Below are 13,253 nucleotides of genomic sequence, written 5' to 3'. Positions count from 1 at the left end.
TTTTGAAAATATGCAATTATTGATAAAAATAGAGTCATATTGATATATCAAGTGAGTTTTAGATGAACTAATGACTGTAACACATTTCAGAGACATTGCAGCTTTGTTATGTTAGAATTTTGACGGTCGTCCTCAAAATTCTGCCCCAGTTTTGTAGATGATCGCTCGGCCATTTGTGGGTAATGAGACTTGTTGAACCTTCTTATGAATTTTGAGAATCCTTCTCAAAATTCTGTCCCAATTTCTTAATCGATTTCTTACCGTCTGACATATGTTGGCTGGACTTGCTCCGGAATTTTGAGGGTCCTCCTCAAAGTTCTTCCCCAGTTTTTGATCTTGGGGGAAATGGATATTTTATTATGATATGACCGAACTCATAAGGTTGCCTACGTATCCCCTCTTAAACGGGAATTAGGTCAAGCGTAGTTCAATTACATCAGATGAGGAAATGTAAATAGTCTAAGTATTGTATCTTTTGATAGAAGTTGAATTGATTGGTTTTGGCAAGTTTATCCATCCATTTCTACAAGTATGAGTGCTCCTCCTTTCAACACCCTGTGAACCATATAAGGACTTTGCGAGTTATGAGAGAATTTCCCTTTGGCTTAGTCTTGATGTGGGAAGATCTTCTTCAGTACCAGCTGTCCTAGCGCAAATTGCCTTGGTTTGACTCTTTTGTTTAAAGCTCTAGACGTTCTATTCTGGTAAAACTGATCGCGACATACTGCGTTCATCCTTTTCCATCTATGAGGGCCGATTATTCATAATGGCTCCTTATCCATTCTACATCACTGAGTTCAGCTTCATGTATAATTCTTAAAGAAGGAATCTCTACCTCGGCTGGGATGATAGCCTCGGTACCATAAACTAGCATATAGGGAGTTTCCCCGGTCAATGTGCGAACTGTAATGCGGTATCCCAAAAAAGCAAAAGGTAGCTTTTCGTGACATTGTTCGTGGTTTTCTACCATCTTCCTTAGTGTCTTCTTGATGTTTTTGTTGGCGGATTCTACGGCTCCATTCATCTGAGGTTTATAGGCTGTGGAATTTTTGTGCTTGATTTTGAAAGTTTCACACATGGCTTTCATTAGATCACTGTTGAGGTTACCAGTGTTATCAGTAACAATGGACTCTTTCGTGAAGGAACTGCATCTCCTTTCGTGAACCTCTTTCTCAATTCCTGTACATGGTGCAGATATGGTAATATCTTGGAATTCTTGGTGGCCCACTCTCCTTGTACCTAGTGCACAAGCAAATCTGACTCACCGATAACCAGCAGCTTTTGAATATTCATGTCGACTGCCATATTGAGTCCTAGTATGCAGGCTTCATATTCTGCCATGTTGTTGGTGTAGGGAAATCTTAGTTTAATAGATACCAGATAATTTTGACCCATTTCTGATACCAAAACGGCTCCAATTCCCACTACTTTAAAATTTGCAACTCCATTAAAGAACATCCTCCAACAGTCGTATGCTTCGATAATGTCCTCTCCTACAAATGACACCTCTTCATCAGGAAAATACATTTTCAAGGGTTCATATTCTCCTTCCAACGGATTTTTAGAAAGATGATCTGCCAATGCTTGTCCTTTGACCACCTTTTGAGTTACGTAGATGATATCGAACTTACTTAACAGTATATGCCACTTGGATAGCTTCCCAGTTGGTATGGGTTTCTGAAACATGTACTTCAAAGGGTCCATCCTGGATATAAGGTATGTAGTATAGGCATAGAAGTAATGCCTCAACTTCTGGGCCATCCCGGTCAAAGCACAACAAGTGCGTTCTAGCAGAGAGTATTGTGCCTCGTAAGGTGTGAACTTCTTACTCAAGTAGTATATGGCTTGCTCCTTTCTTCATGTCTCGTCATGTTGTCCCAGAACACATCCGAAGGCTCCGTCTAATACAGATAGATAGAGTAGCAAAGGTCGTCCTGGCTCTAGCGGGACCAGCACTGGTGGCGTGGACAGGTACTCCTTGATTTTGTCAAAGGCTTTCTGACAATCCTCGGTCCAGCTTGTCTCAGCATCTTTCCTCAACATTTTGAAGATAGGTGTTCACACTGTGGACTGTGCTATGAAGCGACTGATATAGTTGAGATATCCTAGGAAGCTCATCACGTCCTTTTTGCTCCTAGGTGGTGGCAATTCCTGAATAGCCTTGACTTTAGACGGATCCAGCTCGATCCCTCGACGACTGACAATGAATACTAGTAGCTTTCCTGCGGGAACCCCAAATTCACACTTTGCAGTGTTCAGCTTCAAGTTGTACCTCCTTAACCTGTCAAATAACTTTCTCAAGTCTGCTATGTGATCTGCGGCCCTCTTGGATTTGATAATAACGTCGTCCACATACACCTCTATTTCTTTGTGTATCATATCATGGAAGATGGTTGTCATTTCTCTCATGTAAGTATCCCCGGCATTCTTGAGACCAAATGACATCATCTTGTAGTTGTATGCCCCCACGGTGTAATAAAAGCGGTGTTCTCCTCGTCTTCTTCGTCGATCCAGATCTGGTGATAACTCGCGAAGCAAACTACAAAAGAATGGAGTTCATGCTTGGCACAATTATCAATGGGGATGTGTATATTTGGCAGTGGAAAGTCATCTTTGGGACTTGCTCTATTTAAATCCCGATAGTCAACACATACTCTGACTTTCCTATCTCTCTTCGGTACTGGCACAATGTTAGCTAACTAGGTTGGGTACTCAACCACCCTGAGAACTTTGGCTTTAATCTTCTTGGTAACTTCCTCCTTGATTTTCAGGCTCATGTCTGGTTTGAACTTTCTGAGTTTCTGCTTCACTGGCAAACATATGGGATTAGTAGGCAACTTATGAGCCACTATGGATGTGCTTAAACCGGCCATGTCATCATATGACCATGCGAAAATGTCCTCATATTCTTTTAAGAAATAGATGTACTCTTCCTTCTATGTTGGTAACAAGTGAATGCTGATACGAGTCTCCTTGATGGTCTCGGCGTCCCCCAAATTTACTTCTTTGGTCTCGTCCAAGTTGAACTTAGGTTTATTCTCAAAATTTTAAACTTCCCTTACAACTTCCTCAGGTATCTCGTCTTCTTCATTTGAATCAGTGTTCTCATGTTGTGTCACCTTATTACATGTCATTGTCACTGGTTCATTAGGAAAAGTAACAATAACTCTATAGAAAGAAAAATATGAAAGATAATAATAAATAATAAAGAGCAATGCAATTGATTGATACTTAAAACATCCAAACGAGTACAGCTCGATAAATCAAGCATTTATTTTTAAACAAGTGAATCTTAAAAACTAATTGTTGAAAATCTTAAAGGACGTGATGAGCTATAGAAATAAAATCTGCCAAGCTACCCAGGGACTTGGCGGGCTCGGGATGGTGTGGCGGTCCAGTTCCTGAGAACAGCTCCCTTCTCCACAGTCTGAATAGTGAGGCCTTCTTCCTCCCCCCTGATTATGGCACTGCAATCCATGTCTTCCTCTTCCAAGAACAGATTCTTCACACCAGCTAATGCCTCCTCTTCTTCAGTTCCCCATATTGTATCAGCTTGGTGAAAAGCTTGATCCAGATGTAGAACTGGTTGCTCGAGAGGGTAATATGATTTGTGCCATGTAGGCGACCAATCATTGTATTCTTGCCATGTGTACTGATATCCGAGCCCAAAGGTAGTACCATGACCCTTCAGCCGTATTGGTTTAGTGATACCCTGGAGATTCTTCCCCAGCCCTTTACCGGATTCATACCCAGACCTTGCTAGAATGCTTTCTATTTTACTGCTCCACCATTTGTCTTTTTCGACGGCATTGACACGTTCAATGTGATGATAGGTCTCCCCTCGTAGCCTTATTCTATTTTCAATAACCGAGATGGTTTCATTGGTGTAAATGGGGTTACTCCTATCTTCCTGAATGATCACCTCCTGATAGTTCCATTCAAATTTCAGGGCTTGATGTAGTGTGGATGCCACAGCCCCAGTGGCATGGATCCATGGCGCCCCAACAGAAGATTGTATGTGTCCGGTATGTCGAGCACCTGAAACTCGACGTCAAACTATGTTGGCCTCATTTGTAGACAAAGATTAATTTCTCCAATCGTGGCCCTTTGGGACTCGTCAAAAGCTTTCACATTCATGCTCCCTTCCCGTATTTCATGGAAACCTTTGCCCAGTCTTTTCAGAGTATCAAACGGATAAATATTGAGGCTGGAACCTCCATCAACCAAGACCCTAGCAATGAACTTGTCTTCAAATTGCACCGTGAGATGCAATGCTCTGTTGTGATTCAACCCTTCAGACGGTAACTCATCTTCGTAGTAAATTATCTTGTGACTTTCCAGCACCTGCCCTACTATATTGGCCATCTCTCCGCAGGTGATATTGTTGGGTACATAAGCTTCACTCAGCACTTTCATTAAAGCATTCTTTTGAGCCTCTAAATTTTGCATCAGTGATAGGATGTATATCTGAGCTGGGGTTTTGTTCAAATGGTCAATGACAGAATACTCCTTTGCTTGTATTTTCCTCCAAAGGTCATCTGGACCTGTTTCAATGATAGGCTGCTTGGTAGTGGAATCCTTACTTGGTCCTCTCAAGTGTTTAGGTGTATAGTCTCTTCCGGTCATGGTCATTCCTTATGCAACAATAGATTCCTCTACCTTTGCCTTCCTTTTTCGCCGAGTTTTGGCAACATAATCCCAAGGTATTGCTTTTGAGTGGAAAGGAGGTGTGGTTGATACTGTCACTGTGAAAAGTGTGACCACTTCTACTTCAAAAGGAGCAAGGGTGTCCGTACGCAGAGCCACCTCTACCTCAAATGGATCTGATGTAGCTACCTCAACCTCAATTGGTGACTGAGTTTGTACTACAATGGGAGTAAGTGTTACTGAGGGTTTAAAGTCATCGCCTTCCCGAATAAGCCCAATCGACCCCTTAGGGTCCCGCTCTTCGTTCGTCTATATCACAAGTACACCACCACCTCTATGATCAGGGAGAGGGTTGTTGCGGACATTGGGTGCGACTTCTTTTGCCTATATGAACTTGTTGTCAATTAGCGTGTGGATCTTATCTTTCAATGTTCGGCACTCATCAGTGGTGTGCCCCTTCATACTGGAATGGTACGCACAAGTTTTGTTTGGGTTGACCAATTGAGACGGATTCTCTAATGCCACAGCGGGAATGGGTGTGACATAACCAGCGGCTTTCAACCTTTCATACAGCTAGTCGATGGGTTTAGAAATAGTAGTGTACTATCTGGGTGGCTTACGGTCAAAGTTTTGTCGTGGTCTTGGAAAATTTTTGCGAGCCGGAGGTGATTGAAAATGGGATGGTTAGGAATTATAAGTATGATAGGCAGTGGCTGGTTGGGAATATCTAGGAGATGAGGGTTGATATGTGGGTAGTGGTGCTTGGTATGTGAGTGGTGATGCTTGGTATGTGTGTAGAGGTGTTTGATATGTGGATAGAGGTGTTTGATATGTAAGTGGATATTTCGGGCCTTGAGCCACCATTACTGCCCCAACGTCTCTTTTCTTTGATATGCTGCCTGATTGCAATGCTTTATTTGTGGCCTCTAATGCCTCAAAATTTGTTACCATTCCGCTTTTGATGCCTTCCTCAATTATTTCCCCAAGATTGATGTATCAGAGAATTTATGGTTTTCAATAACCATCAATCTTTCGTAATACTGCAGATCTTGTGCTCTGATGAAAAACTTGTTCATCTGTTCCTCGTCCAAAGATGGCCTGACCTTGTCTGCTTCTGACCTCCAACGAGTAGCATACTCATAGAAAGTTTCGATGGGTTTCTTCTTAAAATTTTAGATGTAGGAAACATCTGGTGCATTCTTTGTATTGAACTTGAACCGATCCATAAAATCTGATGCCATACTCACCCAATTGGACCATTTCTTGGGATCTTGGCTGATGTACCAGGACAAAGCATCTCTAGTAAGACTCCTCATAAAGAGTTTCATTCAGATCTTTTCATCTTTCCCGACCCCGACAAGCTTGTCAAAATAGGTCCTCAGATGAACCGTGGGATCACCTGTACCGTCAAACATCTCGAACTTGGGAGGTTTGTATCCCTCCGGCAGTTATACATCAGGGTGTATGCATAGGTCTTCATAATTCAAACCTTCTATTCCCTTGTCGCCTGCGACACCCTGAACTCAACTCGTCAACTTCTTGAGTTCTTCATCCATGTTTTTAATGAGCACATCCTTCTCGGAGGATTACGGTGTATAGGAGAGTGGTTGGATAGAGTGAGGTACGGATTCTACATATATAGGGTTGCTTTAATAGGTGCTAGGGACTTGGGTGTAATAATGGTCATTGGTAGAGTTTTGAGGATTGGGAATGGGTTATGGTGTGTTTTAGGGAGTATGATAAGTGGCGGTTAGCGGGTAATGAATTGGTTGATGATGGTGTTTTGGAGGAGTTGGTATTGGTAGGGGATTGAGATTTTGGGGTGGGGTTGCGTATTGATGCGGTGCAGGAGGGTTTTGCGGTTGTTGGTTCGGTGTGTTTTGGGGAGGTACTGGGTTCTTTGTGTTTTGTTGGTTGATGTCGGGGACATTCAAGGTGAGTGACAAGTTTGCCAAGTTGCGGGCCTGCTCAAGCTCTCCCTGTAGCTCTAATATCTTTTGTTCCAACTTCAAGACTAGATCATTCGGTGTCGGGGTACTGCGGCTATCTGAAGCTTCTGCATTCTCAGCATTCTCCTTTCGAATACAACTTAAATCATCTATTTTTGCTTTTCCTTTGCCATTCGTATTGATTGGAGGAGGAGGAGGTGGAGGGCCTCTAGATATGGTATGATATGCTGGTGATGCCAGTATGAGCGAACCAACCTTAGGGGATGGGAATAAGAAATAAAGAAAAACGAAAAGGTAAACAAGCCAGTAAGGATTCTGAAATGTTTGCAATATTTAAACACATATTGCGGGAATATAAATTCATGTCCTAATTTGGGAGCCTCGTTGTGCCCGAGGCAGGCCGAGAGACAACTAAATTTGGAGAAATTTAAATACCAATAAATGCTTCATTTCATAATTGCCTCATATTTATTAAAGTAAAAGTAAACGAACCGAAACGAAACTAAATAAGATAATGTCACTAATGGCTGTTGGCCTTATTACATTTGAAAGGGAAAGCAAATAAATCTAATCTACTTGGTCCTAGAAGGACCCTCTCCAAACTAGATGCTCTTGTCTATCAACTCTCCCAACTCGCGCAGGTTCAGCAGCAAGAATGCCTTTGCCAGATGCCCTCCTTCATTTCCTTCAGCGTTTTGGCACTCAATGACCCTTTTTCTCATCTTCCCTTCCAACTCCATTAAACTGTACTCCAGGTACTCTAGCCTCTCACTGGATTTAACAGCTATTTCTTTCCACTCATTAATCATCTCCATATCAGCCTTGTGTAATGCCATGTGCTCGGCTTCTGGCTCTCAAACTCTTTTCCGCATCTTGTTGTACTTTACCTCTGCTTCAGCAACCTCGTCTATGACCCTGTTTCCTGGCCCATCCCTTATCTCAACGAGCCTAGTTATGTTGTCCTCCAACCACGAAGGGTAAATGTATGAGTGGCCCGCATGATATCGGTCTGGCTCAATAGTATCCTTCTCCTCAATAATCTTTAAGGTCCACATGTATTGCGCTTCATTCTTATACGGGATGGCGTCACCTTGGAAATTCGCTCTGAAGTGACATATTTTGGATTGGGAATACCAGCATGCCCAAGAAACACATGATAAACACGAAGACCCTACGATGAATCCAACCTAGAAGTGATTGAGAACTCATCGACAAAAATACTGTAGGAACTATTGTGACCGTATCTTTCATAAAGGAACTCAAAAGGTATGTAGGAGTCATTTAGGCATTTCAAGTTACCATTCTTCTTAAGCCCCACCATTTTCAGAAATCCCCTAGCAGTGTGATTTTTAGGTGCTAATAGATTAGGAATATCCCAAGGTAACCCAGCAAATGCTCCTATCTCTCCTAGAAATGGTGTCATTTCTATGTTCCCAAAAAGGAACACAGCCCTTTCATTGTCCCAAAACATAGTTGCAACCTCGATCAACATTTTGTTGAGCCGAAGATCCATCATAGAAGGCAAGTTTCCTAGGGCTCGTTTCACATGGTTTTGGTCACATGAAGGAAGATCCCTCCACCACTCTAGCAAAAGTGAGGGTGTGCTAACTATACCAAATCTGGGGACCTCGTGCCTCATTTTCTGCAAAACAAAGAGAGTTAGGCCATTTCCCCCTCCAGGTTCGTCTATTTATACAGTAATGATTAGCATATTGGCACTTATTTCTCCAAATTAATGCTCATAATCGTGGTTCCGTCCGATGGGATTATGGAAAACTCGATGGACTTTGGACAAGGCTTGTCTTAAAGGGTTATTATGTGGAAAACATATTAACCTGGCTAGGTTTGACCATGATGCATGTACAATTTAATCAGAGTAAAGTTACTATATAAGTCTAGACTTGGACCCTCAAGCGGACAATTTGAGGGGGAAAGACACAGAACTGCCGAATGCACTGTTGATCGACTAGTTTTACCGCAAATATGCCTTTCCGAATTTAAAGGGTTATATATAGGAAGAGCGCAAACACTCATCAAGCATTGCTATAGGATTACTTACGCACGAGTGGAGTATGATATTGAGCATAATTTATGCAACAATAAATAGCATATTGTCAAGTATTTTCACGTAAGAAATGATAAATGCAGTATTTAAATAATTGAAAGGATAGTTACAGAAAAGAAAACAAAGAGACAAGTCAGTTTTAGAAATAAAAGAATCATAAATGCTTTGAAAAATAGACAGTTAAATTCAAATAAGGGGAAAGGGTACGTGGGACAGAGCATGCTTGGACTAATTCACAAAATATAAGTTTGTTATGGTAAGAGCTAAAAATATCCCCAGCAGAGTCGTCATGCTGTCGCGCCCCTTTTTTCCCCTTTCTTGACGGGGAAGTCCAGGTTTCGACATTCATGGGGAAATAACTCGTTTCCTTTTGGGAATTGGGTATTTGAAGAGTTGCCACCTAACGGATTATGGTGCATTAGGGAACCTTGAGCAATTAACACATGAACTAGTTTGCATTACCAGATGTCTATGGTAAGGGCTTGAAATAACCTTGAGGGGAAGATGTTAGGCACCCCTCACGGTCCACAACGGTGGGTCCCGGCCAAACTTAAACTATGTGAATTAGTCATGTTAACAAGTAAACAGTTTTAACATATATTTGCAAATAAAGGCATGTTTTGACATTCTAAGCACATGTATGATTCAAGTAATGAAACAAGGGAAAAGGCTTGAACAAGTTGCACATTTATAAAGAAAAGTAAATTTATTTAAACAATGGGAGTTGGGAAAGAGGGGTCCTAGATTGGTTAGCTACAGGATCATACCCACACAATGCCCGGTAATCACTCTTCAATAAGGGGCTACACGTGACATTAGCGCATAGTCATCATATCCCTTACTACCCAATCCCCTCCCAGGTCATAACCTAATGCATTCTAGCAACCTTTAAATATATCCTATGCGTGCACTATCCGTCCCTTTCTTGTGGCCCTGGAGGTATTTAGGACCTCTAATTTAGGTGGTTCTAGATCATCCTAATGTATTTAAAGGAGAAAAGTCTAAGCGTCAATCAAAAACAATTAGGACTGCATTTAAAGTGGGAAAAATTAAAGGCTCACATTTACCTCCACAAACATAACAAGTAAGTGCATGTCTCAAAAAACAGTTTCAGGTATTTAAGAGAAAACTTTAGAACATGATATCTAGGTGAGCAGAGAGCATACAGTATTGAATTAGGACCAAAGTGTCAAATAACTGAATCATACTTGCCTACTGATTCTTTTAAACCTGTTGAATGTGAGTAGTCTCAACTAACAAGGCACAATTTTATCGTTTGCATAATTTTAATCGCCCTACAGGATTGCCTAGACGTATAACAGTGATGTCTTATGAGCATGATATCTATTATTGATTTAGAATGTAACTAAACAACAAACAGTTTTAGACGGCAGTTTGGATCCTATAGGCATGCTTTCTAGCAATATTATTTCGGCAGCGTTGAAACTTATTAAAGAAGTGGACAGATTAGTTAATTAAACCAATTCAGGATAAACAAACATGAATTAAACTATTTTTCCTTACTAAATTGGTTTTTAGTCCTATAGGCATGGTTTCTAATTAAACATAGTGTAAAGCAAGAAGAATTCATATAACCAAAGTGAAACCCCTATATGCATGATTTCTATTAAAGCTGATTTTAACTCCTATAGGCATGGTATCTAGTTATTAAAAGCTGATTTAGATCCTATAGGCATGGCTTCTAATTGTGTAGAAGTAAAGCAAGCAGAACTTATTTTAAACCAAAGCAGATCCTATAGGCATGTTATCTAACAAACACATTTAAATTAACATGGACCCTATAGGCATGGTATCTACCCAATTTTACCCACAATATATAACTACCTCCCATTTTCACTAATTACCGTGTTGTGTGTTTACAATTAATTATTACAGACCGGTGAATTGAATAAAAAAATTACATAAATAGAACAGAAACTATTCTACAGGGATCCTAAAGTAGGCCCAAATGATTTCCAAGCCTCCATTAGTCTCAAATGTCCAAAGTTCCATAGCCAAATTCATACCTAGGTGTGACAGAGTTCCCTAAGGACCTCAAGAATCCTGGACAGTGCTCACAACTAGACCTTTCTCAAATAATAACTGATTTAGGTGTAGTGTGGAAAAGCCATCCCTGACATGCCAGAGTTCAGAGAGATCTCGAGGGTCTCAAGGCAGTACACATACCAGAGGGGCAGAACCTAGTATTATAAGAGTAAGTGAAAGTGCATAATGGTTTAAAAGAGTTTAATAGACAGTATAAAGAAAGGTATTAGGATTGAAAAGAATTTCTGAAAAAAAAAAACAGTGCTGATTTTAGTGATAAAACAGTTTGAGGAAAGTGTAAAGAAATAATTTGCAATCAGAACACAAGTCATAGAACAAAACAAGCTTTAGGAACAACTTTCACACAAAGGAAGAGGGGTTGGGAACATAGAGAATACACCTCAATGGAACACACAAATAACATGATAAATAGAGTTTGAAGAGTCCTATAGAACTAGTAGGTTAGGTAGAATGCGGCAAAGATTATAGAAGAAGCATGTTGAAGCCCTTCTAGGGAGAGTAATTAACTTAACAAGAATGAGGCAGAACATGCAAAGACTTAGATGGGCATGATAGACAAGTGTTAACAAATGAAGGCATGCTAATTACTTAGAAGCAGAGTTTAGGAAAAATAGTAGTTAGTCAAACATGCCTAGTTCCATATGTAGATCTATCAACCAAGACAACAAACAAGCAAGCATAGTGGAAACATGCTGATCATAGAATTGAGCTAGGTGAGCAGTTAACAGAAGCAAGAATGGACATCAGGCCACATGAACTAAAGTAGTAAGTACACACATAGGTTTTGATTCTTAAAAATTAATCAAAAGCATACCTAGTTAAAGAAAGAAAAAACAAGATGTGAGCAAGGTATTGTGCAATTCCCAGCCTTGGCTTGCAGCCGGCTAGAATAACAGGGACCACAAGTAGCAAAGAGAGTAAAGAGAGAGCCTTTTAGAGTGTAAGGTGATAGTTTCTGAACTATTGTTCGTGTCCAGTAGTTAAAATAAGAGGGAGTTTTTATAGTAATCAAGAGTTAAACAAAATAAGATAAGGGATCAATTAAGTAGCAACTAAGGAAATGCATTGAATCAACATGTAAATCAGTAAGTCTTCCCTTTAATCAAGGGATAATCAATCAATGGTAAAAACATGACAAATAGTTTAAGGAAAGAAATCAAGTAAGGTAATTAGGGGTGAATGAACAGGGGTCCAATTAAGGAAATAGTTAGCAAGAATCAGTAAACAACAAATAAGGCAGGAGGAAATTAATTAAGGCAAGAAGTTCAATCAAACCGAGTAGAGTAGTAAGAATCAAGGACTTTGTCATGGAAAAAGGGCTCAATTCAAACCGAAAATAAGAACTTCAGAATAATCAAGGGTTTAACTAAGGAGAAATTCATGTAAAGAGCCAGCAAATATTGCAGACAACTTAAATAAAGCAAGAAAAGAATAGTCAGAATGAACATAGACATATAGAATCAATAGAAAAGTTGAACCAAAAACATAGTGGAGGCAAATTAGGATAAGAAAATCACGAGACATCTAAATGGCTAAAGAGAAATCACAAGAACCAAGGCAAGAACAAAGGCAGTACACAAGTAACTCAGAAACCACACAAAAGAGTCGAAAATAGAAATTAGGGATTTTAGTGTAAAAGAGTTGAATTTAGAGCAAACCTAAGGAAATCGGTTAAAACATATAGGAAACATAATATTAAGCACCTAAATCATCAAAAAGAAATTTTCGGAAATCCTAGTTTAAAGAAAGATGAAAAATTATTCAAAAATTAGACGATTCTTGTAAAGAATCAAAAGGTTATTGTAAAAACTCATATTAAATAGGACAAACCATCTCAGATTTGTACAGATATAAGAAGTTCAGAGTAAAGAAATTAGGGTTTCTAGAAGAACAATCACATAGATAAAGAAGCAAGCTTAGAAACCCTTAGATTCATGACGATATAGGGAGATCTTACTCGAAACCAAACTGGAACAACCTAAAATAGGCGACAAAGGGCCAGAGATGCAAGTGCACTGAACCTGGTCCCTCGAGGACCTTGGAGATGGCAATACCAGCGTGAGGGAGGCCATTAGAGGCCTGGTGGTGGTGGGGAAACACCATGAAATGTAGCAGATGACTGGCGATGTGGATAAATTAGGGTAAGGGTTTCAGAGCTTTTGAGATAAAAGGGATTTCAGGGCAGTGGTTGGTGAGAAATTAGAAGGTTTAGGAGTGGGACTAAAAATGGAAGAGGGCAATTGTGGCCGTTGATCTCTATGATCAACAGCCGGGATTAAATGAGATTGGGGTCGGGTAGGGCTTTTAGTTTTGGGCTGGGTAGGTTTAGCTTGAGATTGGGCTGGGTATTGGGTCAAAATTAAGGCCAAAATTGAAATAAAATAAGGCCAGATTTTAAATAGCCACTTTTAATAACTAAATAAGTTATAAAAATAATAAATGAGTATCAAAAATATCTTTGTGTATTAAAATAATTTAAAATCATTATTTAACATTTTAAAAATATAAAAGATCATTATATGCAT

General features: G+C 40.0%; 1 protein-coding gene across 1 annotated transcript; it reads right to left on the bottom strand.

Moving 5' to 3' along the window:
* Nucleotides 1-1,239: 1,239 nt before the first annotated feature.
* LOC138875651 (uncharacterized) lies at nucleotides 1,240-1,761 on the bottom strand. Its single transcript, XM_070154504.1, has one exon. The coding sequence runs from the start codon at nucleotides 1,759-1,761 to the stop codon at nucleotides 1,240-1,242; it is 522 nt and encodes a 173-aa protein (XP_070010605.1).
* Nucleotides 1,762-13,253: the final 11,492 nt, after the last annotated feature.

Source organism: Nicotiana sylvestris, chromosome 8, assembly GCF_000393655.2.
Source record: "Nicotiana sylvestris chromosome 8, ASM39365v2, whole genome shotgun sequence".
Taxonomy (NCBI): domain Eukaryota; kingdom Viridiplantae; phylum Streptophyta; class Magnoliopsida; order Solanales; family Solanaceae; genus Nicotiana; species Nicotiana sylvestris.
The sequence above is the reverse complement of the archived record's forward strand: the minus strand, read 5'-3'. Positions and strand labels throughout refer to the sequence as shown.

Coding starts and splice junctions, on each gene's coding strand:
- LOC138875651 (XM_070154504.1), bottom strand. CDS start 1,761: ATGGCCCAGAAGTTGAGGCATTACTTCTATGCCTATACTACATACCTT.